We start from the raw sequence: 18,297 nt of genomic DNA, 5'->3' as shown, positions 1-18,297 counted from the left end.
GGACACAAACTCATCCTTTTTTATGGCTGCATAGTATTCCATGGTGTATATGTGCCACATTTTCTTAATCCAGTCTGTTACTGATGGACATTTGGGTTGATTCCAAGTCTTTGCTATTGTGAATAGTGCCACAGTAAACATACATATGCATGTGTCTTTATAGCAGCATGATTTATAATCCTTTGGGTATATACCTAGTAATGGGATGGCTGGGTCAAATGGTATTTCTAGTTCTAGATCCTTGAGGAATCGCCACACTGTCTTCCACAATGGTTGAACTAGTTTACAGTCCCACCAACAGTGTAAAAGTGTTCCTATTTCTCCACATCCTCTCCAGCAGGATTGTTTGGTAGGCTATTAATTATTGCCTCAATTTCAGAGCCTGCTATTGGTCTATTCAGGTATTCAACTTCTTCCTGGTTTAGTCTTGGGAAGGTGTAAGTGTCCAGGATTTATCCATTTCTTCTAGGTTTTCTAGTTTATTTGCATAGAGGTGTTTATAGTATTCTCCGATGGTAGTTTGTATTTCTGTGGGGTCGGTGGTGATATCCCCTTTATCATTTTTTATTGTGTCTATTTCTTCTAGATTCTTCTCTCTTTTCTTCTTTATTAGTCTTGCTAGCGGTCTAACAATTTTGTTGATCTTTTCAAAAAACCAGCTCCTGGATTCATTGATTTCTGGGAGGGTTTTCTGTGTCTCTGTCTCCTTCAGTTCTGCTCTGATCTTAGTTATTTCTTGCCTTCTGCTAGCTTTTGAATGTGTTTGCTCTTGCTTCTCTAGTTCTTTTAATTGTGATGTTAGGGTGTCAATTTTAGATCTTTCCTGCTTTCTCTTGTGGGCATTTAGTGCTATAAATTTCCCTCTACACACTGCTTTAAATGTGTCCCAGAGATTCTGGTATATTGTATCTTTGTTCTTATTGGTTTCAAAGAACATCTTTATTTCTGCCTTCATTTTATTATGTACCCAGTAGTCATTCAGGAGCAGGCTGTTCAGTTTCCATGTAGTTGAGTGGTTTTGATTGAGTTTCTTAGTCCTGAGTTCTAGTTGGATTGCACTGTGGTCTGAGAGACAGTTTGTTGTGATTTATGTTCTCTTACATTTGCTGAGGAGTGCTTTACTTCCAACTATGTGGTCAATTTTGGAATAAGTGCAATGTGGTGCTGAGAAGAATATATATTCTGTTGATTTGGAGTGGAGAGTTCTGTAGATGTCTGTTAGGTCTGCTCGTTGCAGAGTTGAGTTCAATTCCTGGATATCTTTGTTAACTTTCTGTCTCGTTGATCTGTCTCATGTTGACAGTGGGGTGTTAAAGTCTCCCATTATTATTGCATGGGAGTCTAAGTCTCTTTGTAAGTCTCCAAGGACTTGCTTTATGAATCTGGGTGCTCCTGTATTGGGTGCATATGTATGTAGGATAGTTAGCTCTTCCTGATGAATTGATCCCTTTACCATTATGTAATGGCCTTCTTTGTCTCTTTTGATCTTTGATGGTTTAAAGTCTGTTTTATCAGAGACTAGGATTGCAACCCCTGCTTTTTTTTGTTTTCCATTTGCTTGGTAGATCTTCCTCCATCCCTTTATTTTGAGCCTATGTGTGTCTCTGCATGTGAGATGGGTCTCCTGAATACAGCAAACTGATGATTCTTGACTCTTTATCCAGTTTGCCAGTCTGTGTCTTTTAATTGGACCATTTAGTCCATTTACATTTAAGGTTAATATTTTTATGTGTGAACTTGATCCTGTCATTATGATATTAGCTGGTTATTTTGCTCATTAGTTGATGCAGTTTCTTCCTAGCCTTGATGAACTTTACATTTTGGCATGTTTTTGCAATGGCTGGTACCGATTGTTCCTTTCCATGTTTAGTGCTTCCTTCAGGATCTCTTGTAGGGCAAGCCTGGTGGTGACAAAATCTCTAAGCATTTGCTTGTCTGTAAAGGATTTTATTTCTCCTTCACTTATGAAACTTAGTTTGACTGGATATGAAATTCTGGGTTGAAAATTCTTTTCTTTAAGAATGTTGAATATTGGCCCCCACTCTCTTCAGGCTTGTAGAGTTTCTGCCGAGAGATCTGCTATTAGTCTGATGCGCTTCTGTTTGTGGGTAACCCGACCTTTCTCTCTGACTGCCTTTAACATTTTTTCCTTCATTTCAACTTTGGTGAATCTGACAATTATGTGTCTTGGAGTTGCTCTTCTCGAGGAGTATCTTTGTGGCATTCTCTGTATTTCCTGAATGTGAATGTTGGCCTACCTTACTATGTTGGGGACGTTGTTCTCCTGGATGATATCTTGCAGAGTGTTTTCCAACTTGGTTCCATTTTCTCCGTCATTTTCAGGCACACCAATCAGACGTAGATTTGGTCTTTTCACATAATCACATATTTCTTGGAGGCTTTGTTCATTTCTTTTTACTCTTTTTTCTCTACACTTCTCTTCTCGCTTCATTTCATTCATTTGATCTTCAGTCACTGATACTCTTTCTTCCAGTTGATCGATTCGGTTACTGAAGCTTGTGCATTTGTCACGTAGTTCTCGTGTCATGGTTTTCATCTCTATCTGTTCTTTTATGGTCTTCTTTGCATTGATTATTCTTGTTATCCATTCATCCATTCGTTTTTCAAGGTTTTTAGTTTCTTTGCGCTGGGCATGTAGTTCCTCCTTTAGCTCTGAGAATTTTGACCGACTGAAGCTTTCTTCTCTCAACTCGTCAAAGTCATTTTCTGTCCAGCTTTGTTCCATTGCTGGCGATGAACTGCGTTCCTTTGGAGGGGTAGATGCGCTCTGATTTTTTGAATTTCCAGCTTTTCTGCACTGCTTTTTCCCCATCTTTGTCATTTTATCTGCCTTTGGTTTTTGATGATGGTGACGTACTCATGGGGTTTTGGTGTGGGTGTCCTTTCTGTTTGTTTTCCTCCTGACAATCAGGCCCCTCAGCTACAGGTCTGTTGGAGTTTGCTTGAGGTTCACTCCAGACCCTGTTTGCCTGGGTATCAGCAGCAGAGGCTGCAGAAGATAGAATATTGTTGAACAGTGGGTGTTGCTGTCTGATTCTTGCTCTGGAAGCTTCGTCTCAGAGGTGCACCCAGTCGTGTGAGGTGTGAGGTGTCAGTCTGTACCTCAGTTGAAAATGCAGAAATCACCCGTCTTCTGTGTTGCTCACGCTGGGAACTGGGGACTGGAGCTGTTCCTATTTGGCCATCTTGGGTGCCCCCCCCCTTTTTTTTTAGTTCTTTTATATGTGTGCAATGCTTGGATAATTGTAGTATAAAAAACATAGAAAACTATGGTGGTAGATACTTCACTGTTTTTTAAAAAACTGGTGGCTATTCTGATACATACAAATGCATGCATTTTAATACTCCATAGTGTCATTATGTTGATAGTATCAACCTAGTGGTATCATAATTGATCATCATTTCTTAAAAACAGTAGATTAAGTAGCTTAGTGAAAGAGTCTGGTGTTTCATTATTGCTACTTAATTTTTCTTACAGGGCAAAGTTCTAAAAACATCAGTTCATCTCCAAGTGTTGAGAGTTTGCCTGGAGGAAGAGAATTCACTGGCTCCCCACCTTCATCTGCTACTAAAAAAGATTCCTTTTTTAGCAACATCTCACGTTCCCGCTCACACAGCAAAACTATGGGCAGAAAAGAATCTGTAAGTATTTAAGGACAATTTTCTCTTCATTCTTCATTTTCCTCCATAGAGTGCTGCATTTATGAAAGCTCTGTTAGTGCCCAGTTTCATAAAGCTCTTAAAACTTTTATGGACTAAAAGGAATTATCTTATCAAAAGTATTTTATTATTATACTTTAGTAATATTTTAAGGCTATAGCCTGTATCACACTGGAAATAAAAGAAAGTAGCATCATTTTAAAATAAGTTGAATCTTTCCCAAATCCCACTCCTTTTTTTCTCTACAAACGCCTTTTCTTCAAAGCCTGTGTTTTCTTATAAAATTTAACAAATAAATGATGGAAGTTGGAACAAACCAAGCTGTTTTTTCCATTTAAGATATTTCTTGAAAATTAAAAATAATTGATTTACCATATAAAAAGCTATACAAACTACATTTAAATTATATTTTGATACTCTATAAAATTCTTCTTTTTTTCTCTTTTTTTTTTTTTTTGAGACAGAGTCTCAATCTTGGCTGACTGCAGCCTCCACCTCCTGGGTTTAAGTGATTCTCATGCCTCAGCCTCCAAGCTGGGATTACAGGTGTGTGCCACCATGCCTGGCTAATTTGTGTATTTTTATTAGAGACGGGGTTTTGCCATATTGGCCAGGCTGCTCTGGAACTCTTGGGTTCAAGTGATCTGAGCCTTCCAAAGTGCTGGGATTACAGACATGAGCCACTGTGTCCAGCCTGTAAAATTCTTTATATACATTTCTCGAAAGGATATAGCTAAGGCATATCCACTGCTTTAAAAACTTGGTTGTGTCTGAAATTATTATAAGCCAACTTCACATTTAACCACATTTTATAACAGCCATGCATAGCTTAAAAACAGTGATACATTCAGAGGAGTGTGTTGTTAGGCAATTTCATCATAGTGCAAACATCGTAGAGTGTACTTACACAACGAAATGGTACCACCTACTACACACCTAAGCTGTATGGTATAGTCTGTTACTCCTAGGATACAAACCTATATAAGCATGGCACTGTACTGAATACTGTAGGCAATTATAACAATGGTAAGTATTTTTGTATCTAAACATATAAAAGATACAGAAAATTGTAAGGTATACAGAAAAAAAAAATGGTACACCTGTCTAGGGCACTTCTTATGAATGGAGCTTGGAAGTGGCTCTGGGCGAAGGAATGAGTGAGCAGTGAGTGAATGTGAAGGCCTAGGATTATTGTGCACTACTGTAGACTTTATAAACACTGTACACTTAGGCTACACTAAATTTATTTAAACAATAGTTCTTTCTTCAAAATAAATTAATCTTACCTTACTATAACTTTTACTTTATGAACTTTTTTTTTAAATTTTTGTTTCTTTTGTAATAACACTTAGCTCAAAACAAACACGTTTTTTAGCTGTACAAAAATTCTTTTTCTTACATCTTTATTCTGTGATCTTTTTCTATTTTTGAATTTTTTTATTTTACTTTTTAAGCTTTTTTGTTAAAAATGGAGACACGCACATTAGGCTAGGCCTAACCAGGGTCAGGATCATCAGTATCATTGTTTCCACCTCCAAGTTTTGTCCCCCTGGAGGGTCTTTGGGGGGCAGTGACACTCATGGAGCTGTCATCTCCTGTGTTAACAATGCCTTCTTCTGGAATACATCCTGAAGGACCTGCATGACGCTGTTTTAAAGTTAACTCTTTTTTTAATATGTGTAACTAGAAGTACATTATAAATAATGATAAAAAGTAAAGTATAGTAAATATATAAACCAGTAACACAATCGATTATTATTATTCACTGTACATAATTGTATGTGCCATACTTACATATGACTGGCAGCACAGTAGGCTGGCATCACCACAAACACTGAATCCATTGCACTATGACATTATGACAGCTATGATGTCACTAGATGATAGAATTTGTTAGCTCCATTATAGTCTTATGGGACCACCATCATATATGTGGTCTGTTGTTGATCAAAACATCATTACGTGTCACATGACTGTAGCTTAACACCTAATATCTTAATAAGAACTCATCTGCCCTGTGGAAGAGGATGCCAAGGTAATACAGAAAAGGATCTAGCTTTAACTGAAATTATCCTAAATTAGAAAAACAAACAAACAATAAAACCTTTGAGAGATAATTATTTAAGGTACATAGAATATTACGTTCTCTATCTGTGTGACTTTGTATTTCTTGGGGCGAGACACTCCGTTTCTGGAGTTTTAACCACCTTATCTGCAAATTAAACATTTTTGCTCTCTGACGGAAAGAGTTTAACTACCTGCCCTCTTAGGGATCCCTTCAATATGTAGGAACTGTGATTCTGTAGTATATAAAAGAGCAGAGAGGAACTTTAGTTTAAACATGGCACCTTTAGTGCAAGCATTTAGCTCTGTTCCCTCCTAAAATTCCAGTGCAAGGACAAGGGCAGTTAAAGATAAACCCTCAAAAAATAAGAAAACAAAAGAGAAAACAGTAGCAATAAAATATTGTTACTTGGAAAACAGATGAAAATTGACAACTAAGCAGCCTAAGAAAGCTGAACCTTAAGTCAATGATAGGTCAAAACAAAGAAGCAGCTTGACTTACATTGTAAAATTCTCTAGAAGCTCAGGAGCTACAGGTGAAGATGAAGGTAGAACTGAAGACAAGACAACTGGTCAGAAGCTTCTGAAAGAGGAATTGGATTTCCTTCCTTATATCAGCAAAAGACTGAAAATTTAATTCTCTGAAAAGTGTACAACAGAATGTGTGTGGTCTGAGAGATCAGGCACATTCCGGTATGAACCACCCTACTGGAAAAGGGGTAGTGAACACTTAAATGCTAAATTTGAGACCCCAGGCCTCCCCAACTTGCTTTCCAGAGTACCAGTATGGATAGCCTTCAGGCAAGAGATTTGGAAGGGTTTTCTCTAGGCAAAAGACACACACACACATACACAGCTATAAATATACTTACCCCAGGGGTGCTCCAAGGAAATACCCAGTTACTTTATAGTGGACCCCACCATTAACGAGCTCCATCCAAACAGAACTTCCTCTTAGCTTTTTAGTTTATACTATTTTATATGGACAAGACAGCCAAGGATCACCAGACACTTGAAGAGAGGATTTGATAATGAAAGACAAAAACAGAAAAAAGCAACTGGGAGGAAACAGGCTATGCAGAACAAGAAAACAAATATCATATTTTAATACATTTTTTTGTTCTCTAAATGTTATATTTTTCTAATGTAATACCTTTTCTAATGTATACATTTTTCTAAAATGTAAAACTCAGTGGAAGAGTTGGAAGATAAAGTTGAGGAAATCTCCCCTGAAAATAGAATATAAAATAAATAGAAGAGAGAAAAACATAAGAAAATGAGAGAACTGGCCCAGAAATTTTTAAAAATAGGAGTTTCAGAGTGAACCAAGAAAATTAAAGGAAGGAAATATCAAAAATACAATTTGAGAAATTTTTCCATTAATAAAATAACTGAGTCTTAAGATAGGAAAAGTCCATAGACTGACCCACTCAAGAAAGAACAAACCTACAGTCAGATGTATTACTGAAAAAGTTCAGAAATCTGCAAACAAAAGAATCTTACTGACTCATAGAGTTGGAAAAGAAAGATTCTAACAAAGAATGAGGAATTAAAATAGCTACAGACTTCTCAGTAGCAACACCAAAAGCAAGACAATGGAGCGATACTTTGAAAGTTCTGAGAAATGGCCGAGCGTGGTGACTCACGCTTGTAATTCCAGCATTTTGGGAGGCCGAAGCAGGTGGACCACCTGAAGTCAGGAGTTCGAGACCAGCCTGACCAACATGGTGAAACCCCATCGCTACTAAAAATACAAAAATTAGCCAGGCATGGTGGTGGGCGCCTATAGTCCCAGCTACTCGGGAGGCTGAGGCAGGAGAATCACTTGAACCCGGTAGGTGGAAGTTGCAGTGAGCCGAGATCACGCCACTGCACTCCACCCTGGGTGACAGAGCAAGAATCCATCTCAAAAAAAAAAAAAAAAGTTCTGAGAAAAAATTACTTCTAACCTAGATTCAACATCTGGCTAAACTAGTAGTTTAAATTTTGAGTGTAAAATAAAGCCATGTTTAGACATTAAAGATTCAAAAAAATGATTCTCATGTACCACTGTAGAATGTGCTGTACAAAAATGAGGACATAAACTAAGGAGGAGGAATACCTAAGAACTAGGAAATAGAGGATCCAAAGCAAAACAAAAAGATCCCCAGAATGATAATGTATGGAGATCCAAAGACTCTAGCACTGCTAAATAGCAGACCCAGAAAGTAGTAGCAAGCCCAGATTGGAGCAAGTTGGAAGTTTCCAGAAAGATTTATTCAAAAAGATAAAATTGGAAGAATGACTAATATACTTTAACAAATTGAGAGATGTATGCAACTAGGCATGAGTTTGGGTGATAGCTTTATAAAAGCTAAACTAACCCCAAAAAAGGACAATTGGTAACCCCAAAGAAAAACAAAGTTTGTGTAGGAAAAGAAAGAAAGGTTATGATAAACCTTATAACTGAGCTGGGATTAACATTTACATAGACATTATAATGTAAGCCTATTGAATATTAATCTAATCAGAATCACACTATACCTGTTGAGAAGATGGGGCATGGGAACTACGTGTTTGCCTGAGGAGGAGAGGAGGGAGCAGGTGGTAGTGGTCAATACAACTAAATCTTTATCTTCCATAGTGGGGAATCAGGGGATAATACTCAAGAGAAATCAAGAAGTGGCTAGATAAGTTAGAGATAAAGGCCATCTGTGGTGGCTCACACCTGTAATCCCAACACTTTGGGAGGCTGAATCGAGAGTATTGCTTGAGTCCAGGAGTTTGAGACCAGCCTAGGCAATATAGTGAGACCTGTCCTTACAAAAAAAAAATTTTTTTTCATTAGCCAGGTATGGTGGTATGCAACTGTAGTACCAGCCACTCGGGAGACTGAGGTAAAAGGATCACTTGAGTCTGGGAGATCAAGACTGCAGTGAGCAGTGATTGTGCCACTGTACTCCAGCCTGAGGTACAGAGCAAGAGCTTGTCTTAGATAGACTAGATAGATACATAGATACATAGATGATATAGAGGTGAAAAAACAAAATGGGTAAAAGAATTTAAAGTGGTTGTTTCTGGGGAGCAAGAAGTAGAGGGTGGGGTTGTGAGGAACTGTTCTTCATAACAGAAACAGTTGAATAAAGCACTATTTCATTGTATTGACCATTTCACTTTATTAACACTTATATAAGTGTTACGTATATAACTTAGATTAAAAATAACAACTAAAAATTACAACAAAATAGAATATTTTGGCATAATAAATTAGAAGAGGAGATAATCTGCATGTACAAAGAACGTGTCTGTGAAGAACCAGAGTAAGAGAATAACAAATGAGAAAGGCATATGGAGACAGGTTTCATTTGCATTCTATCATATTTTGGTGGCATATGGATTAGTCTGCAACACCAATTAATTGCTTTTCTTTATGATGATACTTTAACTTAAAACTGAGAAGTTAAGTAAAAATAGAAATAAAGTGAATCTAACTCTCTACATAGACTTGCTGTGAACCAAGAGACAGAATGCAAGTAATCATTCAAAATTTAGTATATTTGCTAACTTTGGGGAAGGAAGTAGGCAGAAATTTTTAAGATAAATAAGCTCATGCTTTTCCAAGTAGTAGTTTTATCTTATTATTTTATTAAATAGTGTGTTAAGTCAGTACACTTTGCCAGTTCTCGCCCATTCTGGGCACTTAATAGGATTGCACCTCCTTGTCCCTATGATCTGTCAAAATCATATGACTGGTTCTCTCTACTGCATTGTGACTGAAAGTGACATATATGTATTGTCACTGCAAGACCATCCACAGCTGTCTTTCCCTGTGACACCATGAACAGAACCTCCCTGCCAACTCATGGTAGACATGAAGAATGAGGGAGAAATCAGCTTTTGCTGATCTAAGCTTCTGAGACCGATGGTTATCACAGCATAACAGTGCACAGTTGGAAAATGTTTAGGCCCATAGCTGGGACTCATTCTCCCATGGGAGCTGCCTGCTGCCACTAGAGTGGTCCCAGGACACCAGAGCCTATGACTAGGTACCTACCATACATGGGTCCAATTTGCTTTCATTTCCAGGCCAGTGCGATGTGATACAGTGATATTCCATATCCTGAAAAACGTTCAAGATAGCTTTTCACTTAAATTTCTTATACAAACAAGTGGCCAGAAATGAAAGTAAAGACATCTCTTGGTTTGGGTCTCTTGTCCCTTAAACTATATGATGATACCTTTCAGATTTCAAGACTCAGTTCATCTTTTAAAGTGGTTCAGGATCAAGAAATTGTTGATGTTAATTGCCAAAATAGTGGTAGAAAGAGACATAAAACTTAAGATAATCAAGTAGTAGCTATCAGTAGAAGTATGGTAAAATCTGCTTGTAATGGTTCTGAGAAATGATTGTCAGAATCTACATAGGTATGACATATCCTGGACAAGCATCATATAGTGTGTTGTAGAACTTGTTTTGTCTCAATATTGCCTTTTTATGTATCATACATACCCTTTCTATAATCCACAGCCTATCTTCTTTAGATAAAAAAGAAGTATCACATTTATTCCTGTTAATGCCCATGATTTGGCTATATAATGAAAGAGGGCAAGATTCAGCTTAGTCTTTAAAGAGGTAACAATTAAGCCTTGTGCCACATTTTTATAAAAGACATCATTATACTTCTTTACAGAAATGTGAAAACTAGTAGAAAGTTTTTTAAATGACCTCACTTCATTATTAGTACTATTACTTTGAGGATTGGTATTGGTTTGTCTTGAAGAGAAAATAAAACATTTTGATATGTTTAATTTTTATGCTTTATTTTACATGATAGTATAAATCACATCTAATACCTAGCTTTCTAGAAGTCTATTTTTAGGTGGTCATTCTTCTGTTAAATAAATTTTTACTTGTTTTAGCACTGTTAGTCATATTCTATGATTGTTGCCAAATCATTTTCTAAGAATATCTTTGCTAAGGTTAAAGTATATGAAAAATAGGGTATAAGAAAAATTATCAGCCTAGGCAACATAGTGAGACCCCATGTCTACAAAAACATTAACAAAAAATTAGCCGGGCATAGTGGCATGCACCTGTAGTCTCCAGTTACTAGGGAAGCTGAGGTGTGAGGATCACTTGAGCCCAGGAGTTCAAGTCTGCAGTGGGCTATGATTGTGCCACTGCACTCCAGCTTGGGCAGCAGAGCCAAGCCCCTGTCTCAATAAACAAATAAAAAGAAAAAAGAAAAACTCGAAAACTTACTTATGTCTGTGAATAAGTTATAATATTTAAGCACACCAGCCAACCAGAAGTATTTTGTAAATTTCCTGATAAACTGCATGGTATTTTGGTATGATTTGTAGTAATTATAATACATACCAACCTCCAAAGATCTAAAAGTATCCATGGATCAGAATCCTCTCTAAACCACAGGATATCAAAAAAGGTCTGAACTGAAAGTCTCTGCATAAAACAGGATGCATAATGAGACACTCCCTTACCTGAAGGCTCATAGCACTACAGCGGGGTGACTATCCTGTGTCTTTATGACCCCTGTGACCCCGTATGCATTCATCATTGCTCTTTGATTGTTTGAACATATACTATGGTCATACGAATATAATTTATTTTTGTAATATTCATCTATTCTTTGTCGTGACAAAATACCAAAAAGTGTCAGATAAATGAAAATGACTTTGAAAGCAGACTTACTTCTAGACAACTGGAGAATTGCCTAACCTATTTCAGGCCGTGATCTAGAAATTATAATTTAAGACATTATGTGTGTTTAAGAAACATAAGAGAGCAATCCTAATGAGGATGCTTAGAGTGAAATTGGAATGGGGGAAAGTTAAGTAATTAAACTAAATTAAAATATCTCATCCACATGAGATGCATAATATGATTAAATGCCATATGAACAATAAAGACAGTAAACAAAATGGTGTTACATGACAGACCACCATGGGCTGTGTTGGTCTAGACAAGCTTCCTGTGAGAGATAGATCTGAACCACTGATGTATTTCTTCTCCCATTAGATATAACCATTATTTTCCCTTAGGAAAATAGCTTCCTAGGACAGGTGGTAGTGGTGGATATTGAGTAAGCAGTCAACAATACCTTCTACAGGAGTTCTCTTCTCCCTCACATCCCCTGACACATCTAAAATAGTTAGAATTGTATTAAGTTGCTTTGGGTAAAAATAAGAGAAAGTATTATATCAAATGAGGAAATTTGTTGTTTATTATTTCACATAACAAAGAGTCCTGAAATAGGTCTGCGGTTGGATTATTCAGCTGTTCAGTAGCATCACCATCTTTCCACTCTGCCGTCCTTAGTGTGGTGGCTTTATCTTCAACTTGGCTCTCATTGTGTTCTCTCAAGGGGGCTGACACAGAGCCAATTATATCACACACACGTGCATGCACACCCCTTCTAGAGAAGGCTACTTGGGAATTCCCCAGCGGTCTTTCCTTCCCATATCACTGACCAGAATTAAATTCCATGCCCACTTCTTAACCAATCTCTGGTAAGGAGAAGGGTTAAGAGAGGCTCATGACAGAGGACCAGCAGGTGGGGGGATGTGATGAGGCAGCCAACCATTTGATAGGTAAATTACCCTTGAAGTATTAATTGCCAAAATGGTTTATTTAATCCTTTCCTGAAGGATTTGCATTTGAAAAGAGGCAGTTCTGCTGTCACCAGTCATATTTTACTGGTAGATTTTTCAGGCAACTAGAGTTAAATTGGTGGTTGGAAGGGAGAAACTGAGCAGAGCAGCCTTCCCAGAAGACTAGAATTTTCCTAGTTACCTGATTTTCTTCTCAGTCAGTGACGTATACTTCCTAGGAAAACATGTTATGTGGAAAGCACTGACTTCAGTAGATTTCTTTATGAGGTTAGGGATGGAATTGAAAACTGGAATCTAGAGTTCATCTAATTATAGGATTTTCAAGTCAAAAGTACACATATGTAATCTCTTCTTGTTTAATCAGTAGTGTTAATGATAACTGGATTAAAATACTGTCCCATTTAAAATACATTCCCATTTAATATAGTTTATTGAAATGAATAGATATAAAATGAATTTAAACATCAGCAGTTTAAGTCTCATGTTAGTAATTTTAATCTAAGGCCAAATTAACCTGGATATTTGAAACGTACATTTAGTCATTCAATGTTTTATAAACCTTGTTTACAATCTGTCTGCCAGTAAATGTACTCAAGGTCAGGAAGGGTAGACTGTATATCTTTATGAGAGAATTCTTTCCTTCTTTCTCCATCTTTTTGCATCACCCAAATCATGTAACTCCATTGCAAGGAAATGTGAACATCAAAGGGAGCATCATAAAAAGCCCTCCATTTTCAACAGTTTTAGCATGACATTTTACTTTAGCTTTTGTAAACAGGTTTTACAACCAACTTTTTAAAATCCTTATGGTGCAATACATTTATTTTAAATTTAAAAAAATCTGAGAAACCGCAGAATCACAGGAAATGGAGTGCTGCAACGTCCTTTGCAGAACAGTGCCCTTTGGGTTGAGTGAAACACTCATTCACCTTGTGCTGGGTCTTTTTCCTCCATCACTTATCTTTATCTCCATCCTCTGTGTAAAATGCAAAGATGCCAGATTGTACCCATGCTGTGAATACTGGCCGGGAGGCATAGACAGTGGTTTGGGGAAAGCTCAAGTGAAGCAATTAGAAATATTTACAATCCCAGGCCAGAAATATTTTGTGGGTTTGAATCATGCTAAATTAAATGTGTCATTGATAGCATTTGCTTCTTTCTAGTGACCTTTCTTGAAACTTGAGATTTGTATATTCTTTCAGTGCCACATTGCCTTGGGGACAGTTATTCGTACCCTAAAGTGCAGATGTGCATGACAGGGAAGGAAATGAGGGCTTTGACTTATCTGGGCAATTGGAGGTCAGCCAAGGCCAGAGGTCAGATTGCAGAGTCTGCACGGTTGTCCTCTTCTTTCCCCCTCAGTGGCACCACCACCTTCTCCTACACAGTGTCTTCCTGCTTTTAAACCTCTTGTCCCAGGCATCTCATCATTTATCCTTTGAACACGTATGTAAACTTTTCCAGGAAGTTATATTTTTAATCCACTGGGCTTTCATTGCAGAAAGAATTGCTTTACTTCTGTCATAGAAATTCTAGGCCTGTTGATAAAGGGGGAATCTGTATCAGGCAGGTGGCCTTCACTTTGCCCCTGAAAACTTAGGACTAAGGAATCCCCTTTTGGTTGTTCCTCATAGCTAGAGCTTCTATGCCCAGAGGGTCAGTTGAAGGCTTGGGCACTGTAATAGTCCATTCTCATATTGCTATCAGGAACTACCTGAGACTGGGTAATTTATAAAGAAAAGACGCTTAATTGACTCACAGTTCTTCAGGCTGTACAGGAAGCATGGCTGCAGCGGCCTCAGGAAATTTACAATCATGGCGGAAGGCAAAGAAGCAGCTGGAGAAGGAAGAAGAGAGAATGAAGGGGGAGGTGGTACACACTTTTAAACAACCAAATCTTGTGAGAACTCACTATAATGAGAACAGCAAGGGGGAAATCCACCCCAGGATCCAGTCACCTCCCACCAGGCCCTCCTCCAACTCAGAGGATTACAATTCAAGATGAGATTTGGGTGGAGACACAAATCCAAACCATATTATCCTGTACCTGGCTCCTCCCAAATCTCATGTCCTTCTCATATGGCAAGATATAATCCTCCCTTCTCAACAGTCCTAAGTCTTAACTCATTTCGTCATTAACTCAAAAGTCCACAGTCCAGAGTCTCATCTGAAACAAGGCAAGTCCCTTCCACCTATGGGCCTATAAAATCAAAAACTAGTTACTTTCAAGATACAATGGAGTGCAAGCACTGGGTAAATATGCTCATTCCGAAAGGGAGAAATCAGCCAAAACAAAGGGGCTGTAGGCCCCATGTAAGTCTGAAACCCAGCAGGGCAGTCATTATATCTTAAAGCTCCAAAATAATCTCCTTTGACTCCATGTCTCACATCCAGACAACACTCATGTAAGGGGTGGGCTCCCAAGGCCTTGGGGATCTCCCTCCCTGGGGCTCTGCAGGGTACAGCCCCCTCAGCTGCTTTCACAAGCTGGCATTTAGTGATTGTGGCATTTCCAGGCACACAGTGCAAGCTGTCAATAGATCTACCATTCTGGGGTCTGGAGGACAGTGTCCCTCTTGTCACAACTCCACTAGGCAGTGCCCCAGCAGAGACTCTGTGTGGAGGCTCCAATCCCACATTTCCCCTCTGCACTGTCCTAGTAGAGGTTCTCCATGAGGAGTCAGCCCTACAGCAGACTTCCACCATCCAGCCATTTCCATACATCCTCTGAAATCTAGGTGGAGGTTCCCAAACCTCAACTCTTGTCCTCTCAACACCCACAGGCTTAACACCACATGGAAGCCACCAAGATTTGTGGCTTGCACTCTCTGGAGCAATGGCCTGAGATATCTTAGGCCCTTTTAGCCATGGCTGGAATGGGAACAACTGGGATACAAGGAGCAGTGTCCCAAGTTTGTGCAGGGTAGCAGGGCCCTGGGCCCAGCCCACAAAACCATTCTTCCCTCTTAGGCCTCTAGGCCTGTGATGGAAGGGGCTGCCACAAAGGTCTCTGAGATGCCTTTGAGGCATTTTTCACATTGTCTCGGCTATTAACATTCGCTCCTCTTTACTTATGCAAATTTCTGCAGCCAGCTTAAATTCCTCCCAGAAACATGGATTTTTCTTTTCTACCACAGGGCCAGGCTGCAAAATTTCCAAACTTTTATGCTCTGCTTCCCTGTTACATAAGTTCCAGTTTCAGATTATCTCTTTGCTCATGCATATGACCATATGCTGTTAGAAGCAGCCAGGCTGCATTTGAACACTTTGCTTCTTACAAATTTTTTCCACCAGATACCCTAAATTGTCACTCTCAAGTTTAGAGTTCCACAGATCCCTAGAGCAGGGGCACAATGCCACCAGTCTCTTTACTAATGCATAACAAAAGTAACCTTTACTCTAATTCCCAATAAGTTTCACATCTTTATCTGAGATTATCTCAGCCTGGACTTCATTGCCCATATCACTGTCAGCATTTTGGTCACAAAAGTTTAACAAGTTTCCAGGAAGTTCCAAACTTTCCTTCATCTGCCTGTCTTCTTCTAAGCTGTCCAAACTGTTCCAACCTCTGCCTGTTACCCAGTTCCAGAGTCACTTCTACATTTTCAGGTGTCTTTGTAGCAATGCTGCCACACTTCTAGTACAAATTTTCTGTATTAGTCCATTCTCATATTACTATAAGTAACTACCTGAGACTGGGTAATGTTTAAAGAAAGATTTAATTGGCTCAAAGTTCCAGATGCTGTACAGGAAGCATGCCTGGGGAAGCCTCAGGAAACTTACAATCATGGCAGAAGGTGAAGAGGAAGGATTCACATCTTACACAGCCAGAGAAGGAGGAAGTGAGAGTGAGGGGAAGGTGCTACACACTTTTAAAAACCAAATTTCATGAGAACTTATTATCACAGTAACCGCCAGAGGGAAATCCACCCCCGTGATCCAGATGATCCAATCACCTCCCATCCTTCCTCTGCTCTAATACTAGGGATTACAATTCAAGATGAGATTTGGGCAGGGATGAAAATCCAAACGAGATTTGAAAATCCAAACCATATCAGGCACCTTTACCCAAGCTTCCTCTCTTTTCCTTATCTCTGCTATTTACCCTCCCAACTTTCTGCCCCAAGTTGTCCATATGTCAGAAATTAATACACCTGGAAGCATTGCTGGCAGTAAGCACCAGGAATCTCATGCCTGAAGCATGGGAGAAAGAGACAACCCAGGGGCTAAAAACCAAGCTCATGCTCTGTTCACTAAGCAGCACACCCTGGTCTGGGGTTCATATTTGCCTGGAGAATGAGGCAATTTTTTTTTTTTTTTAACTCTCCAAATTCTTCACTGAAAGAGGGTGAAGTTGGGGAGTAAATTAAATTAAAGGCATGCTTTAAGTTATTCAAGGCCCTAAGTTAATGAAGAGGGAACTGCAACTATTGGAAAAAATCAGGACCTTTCTAATTTGTGGCAGTGATGATAAAAAAAACTTGGATTTTCCCAGGAAAACATGTTAGCAGTAACATGAAGAACTAATAAGAAGAGAAAAAAACAAATAATTCATTTGGCCATAAGAATAATACCAAGCACACCAAGTCATTTACACAGAGTTGCCCATTTATGCCTAATTATTAATCCTCTTAATACGCATGTTTATCCTTACAACTTTATCAGATTCACTTTGTTATAAGTTGTATTTGACTAAACTATTGGACTTGGCTTGAATAAGATCGACCTTGGTATGGAATGTTTGCTCGTTAAATACAGTTGCTCAGGAGAAATTTTTTAAAACATCTGAAAAAACTAAAACCCTATTCAGCCATGACGTTACAGTGTAGCCAAAGGATTTAAAAAGCATTGAATGTGTGGGTCACCAGAAGGTAATATAATCAAATTTCCAAACTTCCTTTTTATTTAAGATGACAATTTCCCTTAGAATTGTTACCAACTATAGCAGCAGTCCCCAACCTTTTTGTCACCAGGTACTGTTTCATGGAAGACAGTTTTTCCACAGATGCAGTTGCAGGGGCATGGTTTCAGGATCAAACATGTTCCCTGTTCCACCTCAGGTCATCAGACATTAGATTATCATAAGGAGCACGCAACCTGAATCCCTCGCATGTGCAGTTCACAATGCGGTTCCCCTCCTATGAGAATCTAATGCTGCTGCTTATCTGACAGGAGGCAGAGCTCAGGTGGTAATGCTTGCTTGCCTGCTGCTCACCTCCTACTGTGGAACCTGGTTCCTAACAGGCCACGAACAGCTACTGGTCTGCAGCCTGGGGTTTGAGGACCCCTGAACTATAGTACAGTGCTCATGTACAGTTCTATCTATGGCCTTATCATGTCCAGTCAACATGTTGCTTTCCATAGTTACTTTGGTCAGTAGACAGGAACTTTAACAGCAAAATATGGTGTTGTAATAAGCCAAGAACAAACTGGCTTTATGTTAAATCCTAAAAAGTTATAGGCTATGTTTGAAAAGAGAGAAAAGAATAAGAAAATTATTTCTACTTGAAAAAAATTGTGAAAAGGGAAAGTCCCTCCTTTCCCCTCCCTAGCTCATCGTTTATTCATAGATCCAAGACTAGACTCAGATTTCTGGCTTTCACGGTCACATTTCTCTACTTTTTTCACCTTTAATGTTCTTATCGTTCTGCTTTAACATTTGATATCTTTCTTATTTTTGCCTCTGTGATGAACTCTGAAAGATGGCCTGATCTCATTAAATAAACCAAATTCAACCATACCTTGTCTGTGCAGCAAAAAGGGCCTTTCAGATCAACATCAAGGATTACCTCCAGGTAATCACTCTGGCCTCTTGATCATCATCAACTTTTTATTCCTGGAGGCTATCCCAAAGGTGGGGCAGTTTGCAACATTTACCTGAGTCCTTCCGTAGGTCCCTTCAGATATCTCAAGGATCCCACTAACAAGTAAATAATTTGC

The 18,297-nt window shown here is 38.7% G+C and overlaps 1 protein-coding gene across 3 annotated transcripts in view; it reads left to right on the top strand.

The window, feature by feature from the left end:
• TBC1D5 (TBC1 domain family member 5) overlaps nt 1-18,297 on the top strand; it is a 564,034-nt gene that overhangs the window by 503,152 nt on the left and 42,585 nt on the right. For all 3 annotated transcript variants that reach the window (XM_025377827.1, XM_025377829.1, XM_025377828.1), the window contains one exon: nt 3,500-3,663. In XM_025377827.1, coding sequence (XP_025233612.1) covers nt 3,500-3,663 — 164 coding nt within the window. The remainder of the gene's footprint in view (nt 1-3,499; nt 3,664-18,297) is intronic.

The sequence above is a fragment of the Theropithecus gelada genome, chromosome 2 (genome assembly GCF_003255815.1).
Source record: "Theropithecus gelada isolate Dixy chromosome 2, Tgel_1.0, whole genome shotgun sequence".
Classification (NCBI taxonomy): domain Eukaryota; kingdom Metazoa; phylum Chordata; class Mammalia; order Primates; family Cercopithecidae; genus Theropithecus; species Theropithecus gelada.
This window is presented reverse-complemented; position numbering and strand designations above follow the sequence as displayed.